The 22,899-nt window shown below is 45.2% G+C and overlaps 1 protein-coding gene across 3 annotated transcripts in view; it reads left to right on the plus strand.

Moving 5' to 3' along the window:
- Window positions 1-14,827: 14,827 nt before the first annotated feature.
- The window catches only part of LOC120063132, a 42,930-nt gene continuing 34,858 nt past the window's right edge, over window positions 14,828-22,899 (plus strand). For all 3 annotated transcript variants that reach the window (XR_005478470.1, XM_039013312.1, XM_039013311.1), the window contains exons 1-2: window positions 14,828-14,933; window positions 15,209-15,305. Coding sequence is in view for 1 of the 3 variants with exons in the window: in XM_039013311.1 (XP_038869239.1) it covers window positions 15,277-15,305 (29 nt within the window). In the remaining 2 variants the exon portion in view is untranslated. The remainder of the gene's footprint in view (window positions 14,934-15,208; window positions 15,306-22,899) is intronic.

Below are 22,899 nucleotides of genomic sequence, written 5' to 3' on the forward strand. Positions count from 1 at the left end.
GAATGTTGAATTTGCCTTTGAAACGTACTAGTATGACTTGTGTAACAGTGTTTTTGTCTTGTTTTTAGAACAATTATATCTGTTCCGAAAAGTAAATGCTCTTTACACACCAATGATCTGCAGACAGTTTGATCATCCAGATAACCTACACGGCACATATGTTTCCCATTCTTACAGGAACCCTATTTGTAAAAGGTTGATAGAAAAATACAATCCTGGGGTCTCTCTCCCAGGTGGGGGGGCTTACATGATGATGAGCTAATAGGTCAGACATGTTGTGAGGTCTCATATCCTCTAAAGAGATCATTAACACCACATATACATTTAACTATCTCACATTTACCCACAATGCACAGTTCAAATGACTCCTTTCATAATGCAGGGGATACAAGTGAACAGTACTTCTTCCAGGAAAGGAAAAGTGGGACGGGAACAGTGAAGCTGCAGACTTCCGGTGTAATGGTGATTTCATCCTTGAGGGTGGCCACGCCAAGGATATCAACCCAAAGAATCCAATGTCTGTATCCTGTTGTCCTGAGAGACGGGGCGCATGTGGCGCAGGCCAGCACTCTCAATGATAAAACGTCAAATATAAAAGTGGATTTACTGGCTTCTTGCTCTGGCCAGATGTTGGCAGACCTTCTCTTCATTTCACTTGTAAAACAGAGAGGGAAGCAAGTGAGCATGAAAAGCATGAATAATTCCAGGGCATTCTTTCTGAGGAATTGTCTGAGCTGTCTTATGAAAGAAATGGCAGTATCTGTGAATACAGAGAGCGCTTTGCTGAAGATGGAATCCAACTGATAAAGCTATAGATGGACTATCAAATCTCTGAGGACTTCTTCCACCCAGTTCTGGAGCTCTCTGAAGATAAATTCACTGCGCTGCATGGACGTAAATCGTTAGACAAAGGGGAAGAATCATTAGACAAATATCGACTTTACATCCTAATCGTTTGTTTGTATCTTGCAAAATGATTTAAAAGACATTGGGGGCAGGACAAGTGGGATAAACACATTGTATTGCTTTACATCCCCATATACATACAGGGAGACCTACTGTATTTTATTTGGTACTTTTGGGCAAGCCAGTGTATCCAGGGGCGATGTTGATAGTGATACCCATAGTGTACATGTTCCAGGACAAGGGACTGTCCTATGACAGTGGGCAATATGCTAGGGGCTGAGTGAGTGGGGGGTTTGAGGGAATAGACTGACGGACAGACTGACTGAGGGGAAAGTCCCAGTGAGCCAGACAGTCTGGACAGCTGGGAGAACAGAACAGAACAGCATCCAGCACACCATCACCACATGACATCAGATACTTTTCACTGATCAGCAAGGGGACTTTTTCTCATGAAAATGAAAGCTTCTAGGGAAACGTAAAACATGTTCTTTTTGAAGACAAGCTTTGGGGATCCAGATGAAGTCACTGCTCTTTTTAACACTGGAGGTTCACTGGCTGAGAGAGACCAGACACTTTTCACCGTTCAACAAGGGAGACTAATTTAACAGAGACATCTGGATTCTCTCTCAATGACACCTGGCGTAATTAGGACCAAATGATCACCTGGTCCAGACCCCCTTCTCCTTTTCTCTATCCTAGGGTTGTGTTAACGAGGAGACAGACCCCTGCAAAATCTTCCTCCACCAGTACAGGGAAGAGGTCAGAGACCTGGCAGTGTTGTACAACCTCTCCCTCAACATCAGCAAGACAAAGGATCTGATCTTGGACTACAGGAAACGGAAGGCTGAGCACACCCCCATCCATATCGACAGGGCTGTAGTGGAGCAGGTTGAGAGCTTTAAATTCCTCGGTGTCCACATCACTAAGGAATTATCATGGCTCACACACCAACACAGTCGTGAAGAGGGCACGACAATGCCTCTTTCCCCGTCAGGAGGCTGAACAAATTTGGCATGGGCCATCAGATCCTCAAAAGGTTCTACAGCTGCACCATTGAGAGCATCTTGACTGGCAGCATCACCGCTTGGTATGACAACTGCTTGGCATCCAACAGCAAGGCGCTACAGAGGGTAGTTCGTATGGTCCAGTAAATCACTGGGGCCGAGCTCCCTGCCACCCAGGACCTCTATACCAGGCAACGTCAGAGGAATTGTCAAAGACTCCTGCCACCCGTCATAGACTGTTTTCTCTGCTACCGCACGGCAAGCGGTACCAATGCACCAAGTCTGGAACCAACAGCATACTGAACAGCTTCTACCCTCTTGCCATAAGACTGCTCAATAGTTATTTAAATATACTGAACAAAAATATCAACACAACATGTAAAGTGTTGGTCCCATGTTTCATGAGCTGAAATAAAAGATCCCAAAAATGTGCCATACTCACAAAAATATAATTTCTCTCCAATTTTGTTAGCGAGCATTTCTCCTTTGCCAAGATAAGCCATCTACCTGACAGGTGTGGCATATCAAGAAGTGTATTAAACAGCATGATCATTAGACCTTGTGCTGGGACAATAAAAGGACACTCTAAAATGTGAAGTTTTGTCACACAACACAATGCCACAGATGTCTCAAGTTTTGAGGGAGTGTGCAATTGGCATACTGACTGCAGGAATGGCCACCATAGCTGTTGCCAAATAATTTAATATACATTTCTTTACCATAAGCCGCCTCCAACATTGTTTTAGAGAATTTGGCAGTTCGTCCAACCGGCACTCAATCGCAGACCAAGTGTAACCACGCCAACCCAGGACCTCCATATCCGGCTTCTTCACCGGCGGGATCGTCTGAGACCATCCACCCGGACAGCTGATGAAACTGTGTGTTTGCACAACCAAAGGATCTCTGCTCAAACTGTCAGAAACCGGGTCTTGATCTGACTGGGGTCTTGATCTGACTGCAGTTCGGCTTCATAACCGACTTCAGTGGGCAAATGCTCACCTTCGATGGCCACTGGCACGCTGGAGAAGTGTGCTGCTCGTCACGGATGAATCCCGGTTTCAACTGTACTGGGCAGATGGCCGACAGCGTGTATGGCGTCGTGTGGGCGACCGGTTTGCTGACGTCAACTTCGTGAACAGAGTGCCCCATGGTGGCAGAGGAGTTATGTTATGGGCAGGCATACGCTATGGACAACGAACACAATTGCATTTTATTGATGCCAATTTGAATGCACAGGGATACAGTGATGAGATCCTGAGGCCCATTGTCGTGCCATTCATCCACCGCCATCACCTCATGTTTCAGGATGATAATGAACGGCCCCATGTCGCAAGGATCTGTACACAATTCCTAGAAGCTAAAAATGTCCCAGTTCTTCCATGGCCTGCATACTCACCAGACATTGAGCATGTTTAGGATGCTCTGGATCGACATGTGCTACAGCATTGTCCAGTTCCCTCCAATATCCAGCAACTTTGCACAGCCACTGAAGAGGAGTGGGACAACATTCCCCAGGCCACAATCAACAGCCTGATCAACTCTTCGCAAAGGAGATGTGTCGCGCTGCATGAGGCAAATGGTGGTCACACCAGATACTGACTGGTTTTCTGATCCTGATCTTGTGACCAACAGATGCATATCTGCATTCCCAGTCATTTGAAATCCATAGATTAGGGCCTAATATTTTTTTTTTCAATTGAATGATTTCCTTATATGAACTGTAACTCAGTACAATCTTAGAAATTGTTGTGTTTATATTTTTGTTTAGTGTAGTTAACCAATAGCTACCCGGACTATCTGCATTGACCCTTTGTGCACAAACTTTTTTGACTCATCACATATGCTGCTGTTACTGTTTATTATCTGTCCTGTTGCCTAGTCACTGTATTCCTACCTATATGTACATATCTACCTCAATTACCTTGTACCCCATGCACATCGACTCGATACTGGTACCCTGTGTATATAGCCAAGTTATCGTTACTCATTGTGTATTTATTCCTTGTGTTAATATTTTTATATTATTTCTCTTTTTTTCTCTCTGCATTTCACTGTTAGTCTACACCTGTTGTGTACAAAGCATGTGACAAATACAAATTTGATTTGAACTCTAACACAAACCAGCTGCTGCTAACTGCTCTCTCTATGCCCATGTGGATTCAGATTCAGTGTAAATCCCTCTCTCTGTCTCTGTCTACCTCTCTCGCCTCTTGTCTGTTTCTCTCTCTCTCTCTCTCTCTGTCACCTGTCATGATTGGAATAAATATTGTACAGACCTGGGGACCTGCAGACAAGGCGAGGGGGAGAGAGACAATGTTTATGTGTAATGTAAATTATCATGCATAAAACATTTCCTTGATGCGGAAAATTATCCCATGTTTGATTACTTGACCTATCTTAAAATGTCAAGTGTCAGGAGACCATGAGTAGATTATCCCAGACTTTCAAGTGCAATGAATATATGATTACTGCTGTGGCCACGTTAGAATGTGTGTGGATGTTTGAAATGTACTCCAGTAATAACGCTAACTCTCTTAATTAGCCAAGAAATGAGTCAACAAATAGGTGAAAAGGACCAGATGGCTTCCATAAAGGTTTAAATGGGGCCTATTTCACAGTAAACATCCCCAACTCTCTCTGACACCCTCTGTGGCCCTCCAACTAAACACAACACCAACATAGCAGTCAACTGTGACATTTTGGTGGGAGTATTTTGATAGACTCGTTCGTTTAGAGAGGACGGGAGGGTAGAGGAGAGGATGAGTGTTGCCTGTCACCTCTCCCCTTTTCTCTCTTCAAAAAAGGAATTGTATGTGAGAGAGCAATCATACATGTACCGCGTATATATATATTGCATAGTTTTGACTTGTGGCACACATTTAATGGTGATTTTTTTTGCTTACTGCTTATGTAAGCAAAGAGGTACGTGTATGGAAAAGGTCTGTGTGGTTGCAGGCGTAGGGAGATAAAACAGGGCTTGTGTCCGAAATGAGATGCCTGTGGATAGAAGCTGCTTGGCAAGACTGCCAAGGTATAATATGGGTGGGTTCACTGTAGGCTGTTGACTACCAGGGTGGTCTGCTACATTATGCCCTGTTATGGCTGTGCTTGTACCGCCCAACTGTTGTTCTAGGACTCACTGTCAGTCCCCTAATTCCCCAACCCCCTGCTCTATATTTACGGTAGGAGAGGAATATGGAGGGGAATATGATTCATTCGATGGGAACAATATTGTTATGATTTGTTATTCAAACACAGATGTAACTCCGAATACGTTTTTCTAGGAATCAGCCAGGGAAACAGTGAGAGCTCTGCTGTAATTATGCCCAGAATTAACACATTTGGTGGGTGGCACCCTGGGAGGTAGACCAGACGCATGTCCAGCGTGGGTGTGAAAGAGGGAAAACGACAACTGTGTGTGTGTGTGTGTGTGTGTGTGTGTGTCTATTTATGTTTTATTGCATTCAATTCTGTGCAGAAACTGTTACATGTGTTAAGTTGCCACACTCCATGGTTCAGTAGAGGATAATTTATTTGTTTATATTGGATTTTGTTGAGGCTTCATCAAAATAAATTCCACTGGCATCCTCACCACTAACCTCTGGCTTCCAGTCAAACAACATGGTCTCTTGTCTCCCATTATAAGGGACCTTAAAATGTGAAATAAACAAGGCTAAAAACAATCTGGTTTTGGTCATGGTATTCGACTGAGTTAAAGGTTATTTTCTCAGGCCACAAACTACAGTACTTATAAATGTCTTTATTTTTATGTACATCACCTGGAAATAAAGTTTTACACCGAAAGCTATCTGGATGGCAATCGCGAACTGCAATTACAACACACTGTGCATTTTATATCTCTCTTTATTGGGAATTTACACAGACCATAATGAGTTGAACTGCCCACCTGCTATGTTCCTTTCCTCAGGATTAAAGAGCAGCATGACGATAAAATCTTCTCCCGTCATCTCTAAGTCCTGAATGATGAGAACAGATAACATAAGGCTTGATCAACTCCTCACATTCCCACACAACCTTCCCTCAACACCCCCCCCCCCCATCTAGAGCATGTGCCCCTCATCTGACATGTGCTCAGACTGCTCCACAAGAACCATGCTTTAACTATCTCTCATCACGTAGGCTACAGTACCACCTGGCCTCCTAGGATCCCGTGGGCTGTGTGCTGTTCATACATTCACCTAACCCAGACAAACTCTTTGGGTGTAATTTTAAACTGTTGTGAATGACAGTAATGACAGTACAGATCTCTCCCAACTGGAGCAGCTAAGGCTAGCTCTAAGCGTAATGAAACACATCATCATTTTTAAAAAAAAATTATTTAACCTTTATTTAACCAGGTAGGCTATTTGAGAACGAGTTCTCATTTACAACTGCGACCTGGCCAAGATAAAGCAAAGCAGTTCGACACATACAACAACACAGAGTTACACATGGAATAAACAAACATACAGTCAAAAATACAGTAGAAAAAGTCTACATACAGTGTGTGCAAATGAGGTAGGATAAGGGAGGTAAGGCAATAAATAGGCCATGGTAGCGAAGTAATTATAATATAGCAATTAAACACTGCAAGGGTAGATGTGCAGAAGATGAATGTGCAAGTAGAGATACTGAGGTGCAAAGGAGCAAGATAAATAAATAAATAAATAGTATGGGGATGAGGTAGTTGATGGGCTATTTACAGATGGGCTATGTGCAGGTGCAGTGATCTGTGAGCTGCTCTGACAGCTGGTGCTTAAAGCTAGTGAGAGAGATATGAGTCTCCAGCTTCAGTGATTTTTGCAGTTCGTTCCAGTCATTGGCAGCAGAGAACTGGAAGGAAAGGCGGCCAAAGGAAGAATTGGCTTTGGGGGTGACCAGTGAGATATACCTGCTGGAGCGCGTGCTACGGGTGGGTGCTGCTATGGTGACCAGTGAGCATCCAATTTGTTGAGTAGAGTGTTGGAGGCTATTTTTTAAATGACATTGCCGAAGTCGAGGATCGGTAGGATGGTCAGTTTTACGAGGGTATGTTTGTTTGGCAGCATGAGTGAAGGATGCTTTGTTGCAAAATACGAAGCCGATTCTAGATTTAATTTTGGATTGGAGATGCTTGATTTGAGTCTGGAAGGAGAGTTTACAGTCTAAGCAGACACCTAGGTATTTGTAGTTGTCCACATATTCTAAGTCAGAACCGTCCAGAGTAGTGATGCTGGACGGGCGGGCAGGTGCGGGCAGCGATCGGTTGAAGAGCATGCATTTAGTTTTACTTGCATTTAAGAGCAGTTGGAGGCCACGGAAGGAGAGTTGTATGGCATTGAACTCATCTGGAGGTTAGTTAACACAGTGTCCAAAGAAGGGCTAGAGGTATACAGAATGGTGTCGTCTGTGTAGAGGTGGATCAGAGAATCACCAGCAGAAAGAGCAACATCATTGATGTATACAGAGAAGAGAGTCGGCCCGAGATTTGAACCCTGTGGCATCCCCATAGAGACTGCCAGAGGTCCGGACAACAGGCCCTCCGATTTGACACACTGAACTCTATCTGAGAAGTAGTTGGTGAACCAGGCGAGGCAGTCATTTGAGAAACCAAGGCTGTTGAGTCTGCCGATAAGAATGTGGTGATTGACAGAGTCGAAAGCCTTGGCCAGGTCGATGAATACGGCTGCACAGTAATGTCTCTGGATATCAGTATTGATATCCAGGAGAGATGGATTAGATGGATTAGAATTCTGGCCCAGAGAGTGAGTGCAGCTCATCACCCCACCCCCCATAGTGAGGCCCCAACCATTGACAGTATAAAAGGGCCCAACCCTGAGGCCCTAAACTATGGGGATGACATCATGGCAAAGGCCAGGAAACCCCCATAGTGGGACTACTGAGAGGGGCAAGACCTCTTTCTAAATAGTGTGGAGTTAATGGGCCTACAGACAAGGACAGGCAGTGTTGGGGATATGAGCACACTGCTCCTATGTCTAATGGTTCATTTGCACATTAACACATCTCATCTCCTACTTTAGCATGGCCATGGGTTTGTGAACTGGGGGACTCTTCAGCGTGGGTAACTAGGGAAGAACTGGAACAAGGAGGTCAAAAACTGAGATGAGGTAATTGGGGGTTTATTGAGATTCCGTGACTTAATCTGTTCCTCTACTGACATTGTTGTCGCAATAAAGAACGGAACCGTAAGCCCAAGTATGAATAATTATGAGAACTATTAAAGAATCAATGGTTTAATATGTTTAGTGTCCGAAGCAATAAACTCAATAACTGGGTTTCCGGGATATGTCAAAACACCACTCCCCTTGTGCTTGAAGAGCCTAGTTAAGGTCCGCGTCAGCTAAACAAGGTTTATGTGACCCGAAAAGAAACTCAGCTGCTTATAACTTTGAAAATATTTTCTCCTCTGCACAGGAAATTGTCTTTTGACTCATCAAACATACCCAGTTACCAGTTTTGATAGGGCTACCCTGTCTGGGGAAATGGTGCATGTGAAAATATCTCATTGAGTGTAGTTGACAGAAACGTCGCCAAGGGCATTGCATAAGAGACTCCTATTGTAAGTCACATAGAAAAGTATTCCAATGTCACTGGTAACTGGTCCCTGTGGAGATGAGCTAGCTTGTCTTGGACACAGAGGGCAAACAGACAAGGCTAGTGTCTGAATAGACTGTGGGGAATACCCAGTTTTGATGTTCTTCCACTTATTAACTAGGAATGATGCCCTCAGAACTTTCACAGGCTTTCCAATCATACATGGGGAGAAACAACTACAGTACACTTACTGGGACTGGGAACTAAAGCAACAAAAAGGCTAATCTTATTTTTTTGCTTGAGATGATGAATATTACGTTTTTGAAATGTCCCTTTAACATTTTCTTCATATGAGCTAAGACTAGGATCCACTTTTAGTTTTACAATGGGTGGATACATAATCAAAATATCAGACTGAAGAGACACTGGACTCATCTGCCAGGAACTTCTATTTCCGAAGTCACGACACACTAGGGATATGGAAATGGGGGCGCCTGAGTCTGACCTCCTGCTGCAATGACACTGAAAAACATTTATTCCTATAAATTACCAATGTCTCCCCTCTCACATTACAACCTATATGGTGATTTGATTTCACAGTTGGAGAACACATCATCGACTAAGGTCTAGGGCAGTGTAGCTGTCAGTAGAAAGACAGTGGTGGCTGTACTGTACTATACTGCCAGGTTCTAGCTGCTTCTGTTCAACAGCAGTTTCACCTGGCCAACGTCAAAGACATGGATGGCGACAGGTTTGTAAGTGGAACCAGACAACAGGAGCTCTACCACATGAAGCCTCCTCTCCTGGAATCAGTCCAACATGCAGCTCACCAGGTACAAGGTGGAGACAGACAAAATCTAGACATATGAATTCCTTCTTCACCTGTCCTCCTTAAAAAGTCCTCAAATGAGGTACGGAGCAGTGATAAAAGCATCGCTTTAATGCTAAGCTTCCTTCTCACTCACACGGATGACCTTTAAGCATTATCTTGGAGGATTATTGAATTACTACCATAGGCTGCAAGACCAATGCATATAGATACAATGGTTAGGTTTTGCTCCCCAACAACTGACAAACTTTCCATAGACTATTATCCAGAATGTCTGTGAATCATATACTGTACACTTGTTGGTAAAGTTTTTTTTGTTACTATGACAATACTGAAACTTACCCCCTCACCAACCACAAACAAATCCTGCGACTTAGCTCATTGTGCCCGTGGCAACAGTAAAGTGGGTTGTGTCAGCCCTGTAAATCCCTGGGTGTGGATAAAGACTAAGAGAAACACATTAGAAAATGGGCTGACAATCAGAACACCACAGAAACATTCCCTCAAAGTCTATGATGGTGGTCAAAATCTTGGACATCTTCGGAGAGCAGGTAAGAATGGTTTCGAAAACATTATTGTTGTGGTGGGAATGTTGGAAGGCTCTGTGTTAGAAATTGTCCCTAAAGGCTTGTGTGAGAAACACCCACATATGGTTTCTCTTAGATTGTTGACAGATGCACTAAAACAATATATAAGTACTGAATCCATTCCAGAATGACAAGCCTTCTTTTTTCGTAATAATGTCTTGGGTGGGAAATTTGGTTACAAAAAAAGTAGAAGTTCAAAGGATTTGGGAGATGAATTGGTCACGGGTCAAACTGTACCTATTGCATTGAGATATTCCCATCTAGTTAGATTGACACCAGTCCTCTAATCAAAATGACAACCCAGTTCCATCCACTGTGATCCTCTAATCAGGGCCTGCTCTGTAAACTCAACTCACAACTGGTTATGATCATCACTGAAACCGCAGGCAAACATTTACTCTTCAGCTGTAATAGGCCTGATTACTGCCCACTGTCATTCTCACTAACAAAAAAGAAAGACAAATAGACATAGCAGACCACTGTTTATAGTACTGCTTCCAGTGACAGGATCATTGTATACTTAAATGTATATGCATATAAATGTGTAAATGGATCTGTGATAGGTAAGTGTTGGATTGTTTCTATTGTGACATTACATTGATGTATGTGTTTGTTATGTTGGGTGTACTGTATGTGTCTGTGAGGGTGGGGTAACTTTTATTATGCTTTCTTGGCCTGAGCTCACTTCTAAAAGTGATGTCAATCTCAGTGACCTCGCTAACATGAGGACCAAGTATTCTTCGCAAAATAGGTACTGTTTAAGACATTGTTGTGTAAATCTACTTTATTGCCTCTGCACAACTAAAAAGGCAAACATTTTCCTGATGTTTTTTGATACATTTTTACATTTACTGTTTATTGAAGTTTCATAACCATTATTCAATCATATGGAATTCCTTGGTACCTGACAGGATTAAATGGTGAGGGTGTGAGGGGAAATGTGTGCAGAAAACAAACATTACTTTCATGGCATGATACCTGTCTTGTTTTGCACACTTTGTACAAAATAATAAAATGCAGTACTACAGGATATTTCTTAACGTAGCTCTTTATTAGCTAGCTATAACTGGCATGTTCACGTATCGCCAACCAGGATCAAACTGACCATGACCTAACCATTTGGGTGGTCTTAACCAATCATAGCACAGTATGATATGGCGGTAAAATGCATCCAATTATAATTCAGTATGTTTACACATATGAATATTACATCCCCCTTCTTTTAAAACAAAATAAAAATGTTTACATATTCTAAGCGTTTCTTTTGAAAACATGCTCTGCAGTTTGAACTCAAGGTAAGTAACCATTTATATTGCATACTACACCAGCTGAATCAACATAGACTCTGAAACAATGATCCAACATACTGTTACTTTTCGAACAAGGGATTCTCAGCAACTCAGCTTTCACAGTGGAAATATATCTTAACATTTCAAACAAATACAATACCAAAGCATTTCAAGTGAACTTTCAATAACAAGTTTACAGTCTGGAACTCTTTTAGGGCAGCGATCCGCCTACACCCTTTGACATTTCACAGGTCTAGGACAGCTCTGGGCTTGACCTCTCTTCCTGACCTTGTGCGATATGATGCTGAGCATGCTTCTGTGTCAGTCAACAGTTCTTGTGGTGTTGCAGGTAAGTATGGTGTATGTTGTGCTGTGTGTGTGTTTAGTCCATCACGTTCTCTTTCAGGGGAACAGTTCATCTCATCAGTGTGTTGTTCTTTTGTGTTCAGTAAGTGACGACGATTGCGGCGGTACACCGCTCCTTCTGCGGTGCGGACGTGATATGAACGTTCAGTGTTAGCTTGCTGGATGACGACTGCTGGCTTCCAGAGGCCATGGTCTTGGATTCTAACTGACTCTCCGTCGATCAGTGGTGGCAGTGGTCTAGCTGACCTGTCGTAGTATCGCTTTGGTTGTTGTTGTCTCTGTGCACGTTTTCCATGCATTTCCTTGTAGCTGACGACCTCAGGTTGCAGCTGCTGGTTGGTGCTGGGAAGGATTGAGCGAAGTCTGCGGCTCATCAACAGCTGGGCTGGTGATTTGAAGTTGTCAACTGGAGTGTTGCGGTATTCAAGGAGACTGAGCTAGGGGTCTCTCGTCTGCTTTTGCTTTGTCCATGAGTGATTTAGCAATCTGCACAGATTTTTCAGCAAGGCCGTTACTTTGAGGGTAATGCGGGCTTGTGGTGACATGTGTGAACTCCCATGCTTTTGTGAAGGATTCAAACTCATTTGATTTGTAACAGGGCCCATTGTCAGATATTAAAGTCTCTACAATGCCATGCCTGGCAAAGGCTGCTTTCAGCTTGTGTATCACAGCTGCAGATGTGGTGCTGTGAAGCTTGTCGAGTTTGAAGTATCTGCTGTAGTAGTCCACTGTTACGATGTAGTCCTCGTTGTTCCAGGTAAACAGATCGGTTGCCACGACCTGCCAGAGTCGGTCTGGGATACAGTGAGGTAACATTGGCTCTTTGGTGTTTGAGAGGCGTCGTTCAAGACATATGGCACATTTACCAACAATGTCCTCTATTTGTTTGCACATTCCGGGCCAAAACAAAATGTCCCGTGCTCTCTGTTTGCACTTTTCCATGCCCATGTGTCCAGCATGGATCTTTGTCAAAATCTATTCTCTGAGACTGGTAGGAATGATGATTTTCTCTCCTTTGAAAATTATTCCGTTGATCTGTGATAGTTCATCACGATGGTTCCAGAATTCTGAGACGCTCTGAGGCCATCCATCCTGTATGACTTTCCTCAGCTGTGCGAGTTGTGAGTCCTTTTCTGTTTCTGCTTGGATCTCCTTCAGTTTTGTGTCACCAACTGGTAAGTTGCTGTACACAGTGTGCACTGGCATGTCCATGCCTTCACTGAGGCTGCTGTCCTTATAAGTAAGAAACTTCCTGGAGAGTGTCTCTGCGACAGGGATGTCTTTGCCTGGACGGTGAGTGATTGTGAAGTCATATTTTTGTAGTTGAAGGATCATTCTCTGTAGCCTTGGCGGGGCTGCGGCTAGTGGTTTCCTCATAATTGACTCAAGGGGCTTGTGGTCGGATTCCACAATGACTTGTCGTCCATATATGTACTGATGGAAACGTTTACATCCGAACAGAATGGCGTAGAGCTCCTTTTCGATTTGAGCGTAGTTGATTTCACAGTCTGTGAGAGATTTGGAAGCGTAGCCGATGGGCTTTCCTTCTTGCAGTAGCACTGCACCTAGGCCATACTTCGACGCGTCCACTTGGAGTCTGAGCTCTTTGTCGGGGTCGTAGTAGGCAAGGATTGGTCCTGGTTCTCTCGTGATCAAGTCTTTCACATTCTGGAAAGCAATGTGGTGTTGCTTGTCCCAGAGAAACTCACTGGACTGCTTTAGCAGTTGACGCAGGGGTGCATTCGCATTGGAGAGGCTGGGTGCGAACTTGGCTAAGTAGTTGACCATGCCAAGCACTGTTTCCAGCTCTGCACAGTTCTTTGGTGGCTCCATTTATTTTATGGCTAAGATCTTCTGTGGATCTGGCTTGATTCCAGTCGCTGTAAGAAGATGTCCGAAGTAGCTGACCTCTGTAGCGCCGACTGTGCTCTTCTCGGGGTTGAGCCGGACTCCTCTCTCGCGGGACCGTTGCAGCATCACGCGGAGGTTTCGGTCGTGCTCCTCTTTGGTTCGACCATAGACAAGGATGTCGTCCACAATTGCCACAACTCCGTCGAGGCCTTCGTACACTTCGTCGATCTTTCGCTGAAACTCGTCTTGGGCTGAGATAATCCCAAAAGGCAGGCGACGGAACCTGTAGCGTCCAAACGGTGTGTTGAATGTTGTGAGCTTAGATGACTCTTCTGTGAGCTTGATAGCCCAGTAGCCTGATCTAGCGTCCATGTCACTGAAGTAGTGTGCTCCCGCTAGCTTGTGTGTGATGCCATCTAGCGTCGGTAAAGGATAATGGGGGCGTTTGACAGCCTTGTTCAAGTCTCTTGGGTCGAGACATACTCGGAGCTTGCCTGTGCGTGGTTTCTCCACCACCACTAACGCATTTACCCAGTCAGTCGGTTCTGTAACCTTGGTGACTATGTCAGATTGCTCCATGCTCTCCAACTCTTTCTTCAGACGGGCACGGAGAGCAGGGGGATTTTTCTCGGTGGGTAGACCACAGGGATTGCGTCTGGGTCAAGGTGAATGGTACATTCTCCTAGGAATAATCCTATTCCTGTAAAAACATCAGCAAAATCAGCAAACCTCCAGTACATTGTCTGTCTCTACTGGTGCTGTCACTGATAAAACTAGCTTGATGAGGTCCATGTCTAAACATGCTTTAAGACCTAGCACTGCAGGTGCTCTAGTGTCAACAACATAAAAGTCCAACATCATGTCACTTTCCTTGTATTTGCATTTGAAAGTGCATGTGCCTTTTACTGGGAGCTGTTCACCACCATAACCAGTCAGTCTGCGCGTGGTGGGCTGTAGCTCACACTCAGATGTCAAGCTGCAGTACTTATTCAGAGGAATAATGTTTACTTGTGCACCAGTGTCTGGTTTGAACTTTAGCTTTGTGCCTTGTGTTCCTATCTCAATGTCAGCAAAGGCTTGCTCTGTCTCTGATATTTGACTTTTCTGTGTCACTGAATCAATAAACAGTTCATCAGCGTTTGACTCTTTGATTGACATTTCATCTTCACTCACTGTGTATACTGTTTTTCCACGGTAAGCTCTGCACACTTTTGCAGTGATTCCATTTTCCACATTTAGTACACTGTTTGCCTTTAGCTGGGCAATTTCCTTGTTCGCTATGCACTTTGTATCCACAATATCCACATGTTTTGGGGCGTTTTGAGTCTGTGTCGCTCTGTTTTGGAGTCATGTCTCTCTCGGTTCTAAAACGCGCTCTCAGTGCACCGGAGGTGTGCTTTGATGCCTGCCTAACCGGCATGCACTGCTTGTTCACGTGATGCGCTCGTGCTACCGCGCAAAATGGTTTTCATCTGAGCCTGTGCTAGCTCGTGAGATCTGGCTATGTCGATAGCTTTGTCCAGCGTTACCTCAGACCCAACATTCAAAAGTTTCTCTCTCACTCGCGGTGAGTGTATTCCAAATACAATACGGTCCCTGACCATCTCATCCTTGTTTTCATAATCACAGTCTTTCACAAGCAGACGCAGCTCTGTAACAAACTGTTCAAAAGACTCGTTAGCTCCCTGTACTTTCTCATGGAATTTGTACCTAGCGAATATCGTATTGGTCTTCGGCACAACATATGCTTCAAAACGATCGTAGTATGGTTTCAGTACCTTTGATTCAGCCTCGGTAAGGGTCCATGTGTTGTAAATATCTCTCTCTTTTTCACCGATCCAGAGGAGCAAGTAGCTGCATTTTCCCTCTTCTCCTCTGTCCTTCAGAGGACCCGTGAACATTAGCTCCACATGCTGTTTGAACTTACGCCATGCATCAGGTAAGTTTGTAGACTCCCAGTCCATTCGAGGTGAAGGAACTCCAGAAAAATCCATCTTGTAAGACCTTTTACTCTGACACCATGTCTTGTTTTGCACGCTTTGTACAAAATAATAAAATGCAGTACTACAGGATATTTCTTAACGTAGCTCTTTATTAGCTAGCTATAACTGGCATGTTCACGTATCGCCAACCAGGATCAAACTGACCATGACCTAACCATTTGGGTGGTCTTAACCAATCATAGCACAGTATGATATGGCGGTAAAATGCATTCAATTATAATTCAGTATGTTTACACATATGAATATTACAATACCCTAATGAAAGACTAATGATGATTCACTCAATTTCCCTGATTGCCCGCGCTCCTGCTGCTGTTTCCTAAACTCAATGTTCCATAAGTCCATAAAAAAATAAATCACATAGCTATGCATCTGCAATCATCATCGGCATCAAACACAAGTAGTATATACCAATGCAAAGCCATCACATTCATTCCTATGCGAAGACTCAATAGTACATTGAAGCCAAATGAAGTTGGTTAAGATACTCCGAGTTGATATACACATCATAAGGAATTCCCCTCGATCACACATTGTAAAAGAGCCAACTTTGTCGTCAATGTTTAGTTATACAGAAATCACAAAACATGCAGAAAAGCTGCTGCGTTGTTCAATGTACATGTAAACAGGTCAAAAGTCCCAACCTGCGGTTCGCAATGCTCCCATGTAGGGAAATAGAGCCTGCAAGAAGAGCCCTGTGATTTTAGACTATTCATCGTGGGAAGTGTTGGTCCCGGTGTCCAAGTAGGCTACACGTAGCTATGTGTGTGGAAAACATTTAATCACAGGTAAGACATTTAACTTGTTTAGTATAGTCAATTTGTAACGTCACCCACTAGTTGTAGCTGTATAGTCTGTCTGTTTGTTGTTGGTCTTGGCTAGCTTAATGTTCGGGTCGGTAGCTATCTAGCACTCACTCACATGGCTGCTAGCACCATCATGAAAAAGGGCATGAGGGAAGCCGTACAATATTACGTTTTTCTATGTAGCGAAAACGCTCGGGAGCAGGCAATGTTGAAAATTAATCTTTAGACGTTGTACTTTTCTTAAATGTAATTGACTAAATCTAGCAGACAACAAGAAAATAGCGTTAGAAAAAGATGACGTTTTTTGCAGTGAGCCAATGGGATAACCTAATGTGGCAAACCTCTTCAAGGTTATGAGCGTTTGTCACAAATTAAGTGGGAAACTGTCACCAAATTACCCCAGAATGAGAGTTCTTCGAACAGGACAGTACCTGTGTGTTTGTTTCTCCGTCCTGGTCCACCCAGGTCGTAGGCAAGGTCAAGGATAGCAGGGTTGTCACGTTCCTGACCTATTGTTCCTTTTTCTTTTATTTATTTAGTTGGTCAGGGCGTGAGTTGGGGTGGGTTGTCTTTGTGTGTTTTTGTATTGTCTAGGGTGTTGTATGGTTTAGGGGGTTAAGTAGAGTAGATGGTTTAGTGTTCAGTGTAGGTGTCTAGGAAAGTCTATGGTTGCCTGAATTGGTTCTCAATTAGAGACAGCTGGTTATTGTTGTCTCTGATTGGGAGCCATATTTAAGGCAGCCATAGGCTTTAGCTGTTGTGGGTAATTGTCTATGTGTAGTGTTTGTGTCAGCACTATTTATATGTATAGCTTCACGGTCGTCAGTTTGTTATTTTGTTAGTTTGTGTATAGTTGTTCGTTTCTTGTTTTTTCTCTCTTCTTTAATAAAAGAAGATGTATTTTGCACACGCTGCGCCTTGGTCCACTCTCTCACAAGAAGACGATCGTGACAAGGGTTCGGTACACGAATCGGGTTCTCGGTATGTCCAGGTCCAAACGCCAACAGGTAAGTCCAAAACAGTCCAGCTCATACACGGTAAATCCAGCCAATATCTATTGTCTCTGTCACGATCGTCTTCTTGAGAGAGATTGGACCAAGGCGCAGCGTGTGCAAAATACATCTCTTTATTTTGGAAGAGAGAAAAACACGAAAACGAACACTATACACAAACCAACAAAACAACAAACGACCGTGAAGCTAAATAACGTAAGTGAACAGACAAGCAACAAACGTTCAACAAAGACAATTACCCACAAACACATGATGCCCATGACTGCCTTAAATATGGCTCCCAATTAGAGACAATAAACCACAGCTGTCTCTAATTGAGAACCAATCTAGGCAGCCATAGACATACAAACACCTAGACAAGACATTGCCCCATTAAACCTACAAACCCCTAGACAAACCAAAACACATACTTCCCCATGTCACACCCTGACCTAACTAAAATAATAATGAAAACAAAGATAACTAAGGCCAGGGTGTGACAGTCTCTTTCTCTACGGTTCATAGATCCTTCCACCCCTCTCTTCTTCTTCCTGGTTTTTCTTGACCCTTTATCTGTGTGTCGGCTCCACCTTCTGAGGTTCCCCTTGCTTTTGGGACTTGTAGTTTTGGCAGTCGGCCATTTTGTGATCTGTAGTTCTGATCGGGGTGGCCATTTTAGTGATCGGGCAGAGCCCGTTTATTAGTTCTGCTCTCACATATCTGCCATTTATCACTCGACCCCCTTCTTTGCCACACATCTCCCCCCCTAGATCCGACCCCCTAGGTCGGGCTACCGCAGCAAAATATGCGTGCATGCGGGATAACCCATCCACATTTCCCATTTCCTTCCCTGCTTTGTGTTTCAAGTCAAAGTGAAACGGTTGGAGACTCAAAAACCACCGCATCACCCAAGCGTTCTTCTCTTTAGCCCTATGCATCCAGGTGAGTGGGGCATGGTCACTGGTGAGGGTGAAATGGCGCCCCAGCAGGTAGTATTTCAGGCTTTCTAGAGCCCACTTTACTGCCAGCGCCTCTTTCTCAACGACTGCGTAGTTGGTTTCCCGTGGTTCCAGCTTCCTGCTTAAAAACAGGATGGGGTGTTCCACCCCTTCTACCTCTTGGGATAGCACTGCTCCCAAGCCGACCTCTGAGGCATCCGTCTGAACCACAAACTCTTTCTCAAAGTCTTGTACCACCAGCACTGGATTACAGCAGAGAGCCTCCTGTAATGTCCTAAATGCTTTGGTGGACCTTTCATCCCATTTGACCATGTTTGGCCCTCTGGCTCTAGTCATGTCGGTGAGTGGGGCGGCCACTGTGGCATAACTTGGGATGAACTTCCGGTAGTAACCGGTCAGCCCTAGGAAGGCTCGAACCTGCTTCTTATTTACTGGTTTCGGCCATTCTCTAATTGCCTCCACCTTCTTACGTTGGGGTTTGATTAACCCTCTTCCCACGGTGTATCCCAGATACTCTGTTTCCCCTAACCCCACATAACACTTGGCAGGGTTCGCCGTGAGCCCTGCCTTTCTAAGGGCGTCTAACACCGCCTGTACCCGGGGTAAGTGGGATTCCCAATCTGGGCTGTAGATCCCCACGTCATCTAAATAAGCTGCGGCGTATGCCTGGTGGGGTTTTAGGACCTTGTTCATGAGCCGTTGAAAGGTGGCTGGGGCCCCGTGTAAGCCGAATGGCTTGACGGTGTATTGAAACAAACCGTCAGGGGTTGCAAAGGCTGTCTTTTCTTTGGCCCTGGGGGTCAGAGGAATTTGCCAGTACCCTTTTGTCAGGTCCAGGGTCGTAATGTACCGAGCTTTACCAATTTTCTCCAGTAGTTCGTCTACTCGGGGCATGGGGTAGGCATCAAACTTGGAGATTTCATTTACCTTCCGAAAGTCGTTACAGAACCGCAAAGACCCATCGGGCTTGGAAACCATCACAATTGGGCTAGACCACTCACTATGTGACTCCTCGATCACTCCAGCTGTCAACATTTTCTCTGTCTCTGCTCTAATCGCGGCCTGTCGAGCCTCGGGTACCCGATATGGCCTCATGCTCACTTTTCTCCCTGGTAGGGAAACGATATCATGAGCCGTAACCTCAGTTCGGCCGGGTATCTCTGAAAACACATCTGTTTTTCTGGATCAGGGTCTTTACTTCCTGTACTTGTGCTGGGGACAGAGTAGGTGAAATATTTACTTCGGCTGTCTCCTGAGTGTGTGTAGGGTATGTGACCATTAGTATTTCTCTCTCTCTCCATGCTTTTAACAGGTTTATGTGATAGATCTGTTCCTGTGGCCGTCGACCTGGCTGTCGGATCCGATAATTAACTTCTCCTATTCCCTCCAGTACTTCATATGGTCCTTTCCATGTGGCTAGTAGTTTGCACTCTACCGTGGGGATCAGCACTAACCTTATCTCCCAGTTGAAATTCCCTCAGGGTAGCCTGCCGGTTATAAGTGTGCCGCTGGTGCTCTTGTGCTTGTCTCATGTGCTCTCGGACGATAGGCATGACTGTGGCTATCCTGTCTTGCATTTCCGTGACGTGCTCTATGACACTAGTATACGGGGTGGATTGGTGCTCCCAGGTTTCCCGGGCGATGTCTAAGATTCCCCGAGGGTGCCTCCCATATACCAGCTTAAAGGGAGAAAACCCCAGCGAGGCTTGAGGAACCTCTCTAATGGCAAACATCAGATACGGCAACATGCAATCCCAGTTTTGCCCATCCTTATCGATTACCTTCCTGAGCATTGACTTCAGGGTCCTGTTGAATCTCTCAACCAGCCCGTCCGTCTGAGGATGGTAAACCGATGTCCTCAACTGTTTCACCTGCCACAATTTACAAAGGTCCGCCATAAGGCGGGACATAAAGGGAGTCCCCTGGTCAGTAAGGATCTCCTTTGGAACCCCTACCCTGGTGAACAAGAGCACTAATTCCTTGGCGATATTTTTGGAAGTCATCGTCCGAAGGGGAATGGCTTCTGGGTAGCGAGTGGCATAATCTAGAATGACCAGAATGTATTGGTGTCCTCTGGCGGACTTGGGTAGTGGGCCCACTATATCCATCGCTATCCTCTCAAATGGCGTTTCGATTATGGGGAGTGGCACTAACGGGCTTCTAACAACTGGTCGGGGAGCTGTTAACTGGCACTCCGGGCACTCTCCACAATGCCGAGCCACTTCAGCCTGAATTCCTGGCCAGTAAAACCTCCTTACAATCCGGTCTCGGGTTTTATCGATACCAAGGTGTCCACCCAGAATGTTCCCATGAGCTAGATCCAGTACTGTCCTCCGGTACCGGGTGGGGACCAACAACTGTTCAACCACATCAACCCCTATTTTTGAGACTCTGTACACCAAACCCTTTTTCATAATGAAGTGGGGAAAACTATTAGGCCTCATCCCATCATTTATGGGAGTACCATCGACGACCTGCACGTCTGCTCTGGCTTGCTGCAGGGTTGGATCCTGGTTTTGGGCCGTCCCGAAATTAGTCAAGGACCCTGCCAGGTCTGCTGGTTCTAGATCGTCATCCTCTGGATTCAGATCGACCCCAGCCCCACTAGTACCGGGCTGTTCGTTGTCAACGAGGTTTGCCACTTCATCCTCATCCTCCCCTACTAGCACCTGTGAGGTTGGCCCCTGGGAGACCTCTTTTCTTGGCTTTGGTTGAAGGCCCCATGCTTCTTCCTGCCTGGTCAGGGTTGTTGGCTTCTCAAAAATGCCATTCTTTTGGCCTAACTTCGCAAAGTTAGGAAAGTATCTACCCAATATTACATCATATGGCATCTTTGGGACCACGCCGACCTCACAATCCAGCAGACCGTCCTCTGTTTGTATGCTCACTAAGGCTGTGGGGTACAGACGGGTATCCCCATGAATGCATGTAACACTGATATCCTGACTTGTATCCAGTTTATGAGTTGGCACTAGGTTTGCAACGACCAGGGTTAGCATACTGCCGGAATCCAGCAGTGCTTCAACCTCTTTCCCTGCACATATGTTTGTTTCTTGATCTTTCAAGTACAGTGGTTACAACAGGACATGCATACCACATATCATCTTCTTTTTCACCGAGGTTACATTGCATTGGCTCTTCTTTAATAGGGCAGTAGGCTGCAATATGTCCTGGTCGATTACAATTGTAACAGATAATAGGGGTTCGGGGGGGAGACGCCCTCGACCCCCGGTCCTGGTTTCCGTTTTCTCCCTTAGTGTCTCGGCCCGATTCTGATTCTTTCCTCATGCCCCCACGCTGCTCTCTTCCCCCTCCACCTGTTGGGACAGTCTTACCCTGTCCGCTGGTTCGCCCAGGCCTGGGCAATGGGAATCTTTCCTCCTGTGCCTGCTCAGCTGTTCCTGCCGTACAATACCGTTCAACCAGGCCCACGAGATGGTCGGCGGAAAGTACCTCGTTCTGGCCAACCCATCGTCGCACTTCTTGGGGTAGACCTCGCTGAAACTGGTTGAGTACGATGGTCTCGACAATCTCGGCGGAGGAACGGGTCTCCGGTCGCAACCATTTCCGTGCCAGGTGAATCAAGTCGAACATCTGTGTTCGGGGAGGTTGTCCAGATCGGTAGGACCACTGGTGGAAGCGGTGTGCCCTCACGGAATCGGTCACTCCCAGTCTAGCCAGAATCTCTCCCTTTAGTTTATCGTAATCCTGTGCATCTGTCAACTCCAGGTCGAAATACGCTTTTTGAGCGTCCCCTGCCAGGTATGGTGCCAGAAGCCCTGCCCATTCTTCTTTCGGCCACTTCTCCCTCTCTGCAGTCCTTTCGAAGGTGGTAAGATATGCTTCCACATCATCCTGTGCTGTCATTTTTTGAAGAAAATGATTGGCCCGCCTCTGGGTATTTGCAGCTGGTAATTGAGCCCCAATTTGGTCCGCTAGCCCCTTTAGGCCTTCTCTTAACTCCCGGGTGTTTCTCTCTTGCTCTTCTCTGAGCAGCTGGTTGGTGCGGTGATGGACCTGTAACGTGTCCTGGTACATTCGCATTGCATCCTGATGAGCTATTTGTTGAGATCTAGTTGCCTCTTGTTGGGTGGCCGCCGCTTGTAACAGGGCTTGTATGGCTCCCTCCATACTCATTTTCCTGAGAAACTGTCCTAACCAAACAAAGCCACAAAAAAAAACCTGACTCCCCTTTGTAGTGCTAACTGAACTTTAATTTTTTTTACCTAACCAGCGGAATGGTTAGTCCATATGCCCACATTCTCCACCACATGTGGCAAACCTCTTCAAGGTTATGAGCATTTGTCACAAATTAAGTGGGAAACTGTCACCAAATTACCCCAGAATGAGAGTTCTTTCGAACAGGACAGTACCTGTGTGTTTGTTTCTCCGTCCTGGTCCACCCAGGTCGTAGGCAAGGTCAAGGATAGCAGGGTTCGGTACACGAATCGGGTTCTCGGTATGTCCAGGTCCAAACGCCAACAGGTAAGTCCAAAACAGTCCAGCTCATACACGGTAAATCCAGCCAATATCTATTGTCTCTTTCTCTACGGTTCATAGATCCTTCCACCCCTCTCTTCTTCTTCCTGGTTTTTCTTGACCCTTTATCTGTGTGTCGGCTCCACCTTCTGAGGTTTCCCCTTGCTTCTGGGACTTGTAGTTTTGGCAGTCGGCCATTTTGTGATCTGTAGTTCTGATCGGGGTGGCCATTTTAGTGATTGGGCAGAGCCCGTTTATTAGTTCTGCTCTCACATATCTGCCATTTATCACTCG

This window comes from Salvelinus namaycush, chromosome 18 (assembly GCF_016432855.1).
Source record: "Salvelinus namaycush isolate Seneca chromosome 18, SaNama_1.0, whole genome shotgun sequence".
Lineage (NCBI taxonomy): Eukaryota > Metazoa > Chordata > Actinopteri > Salmoniformes > Salmonidae > Salvelinus > Salvelinus namaycush.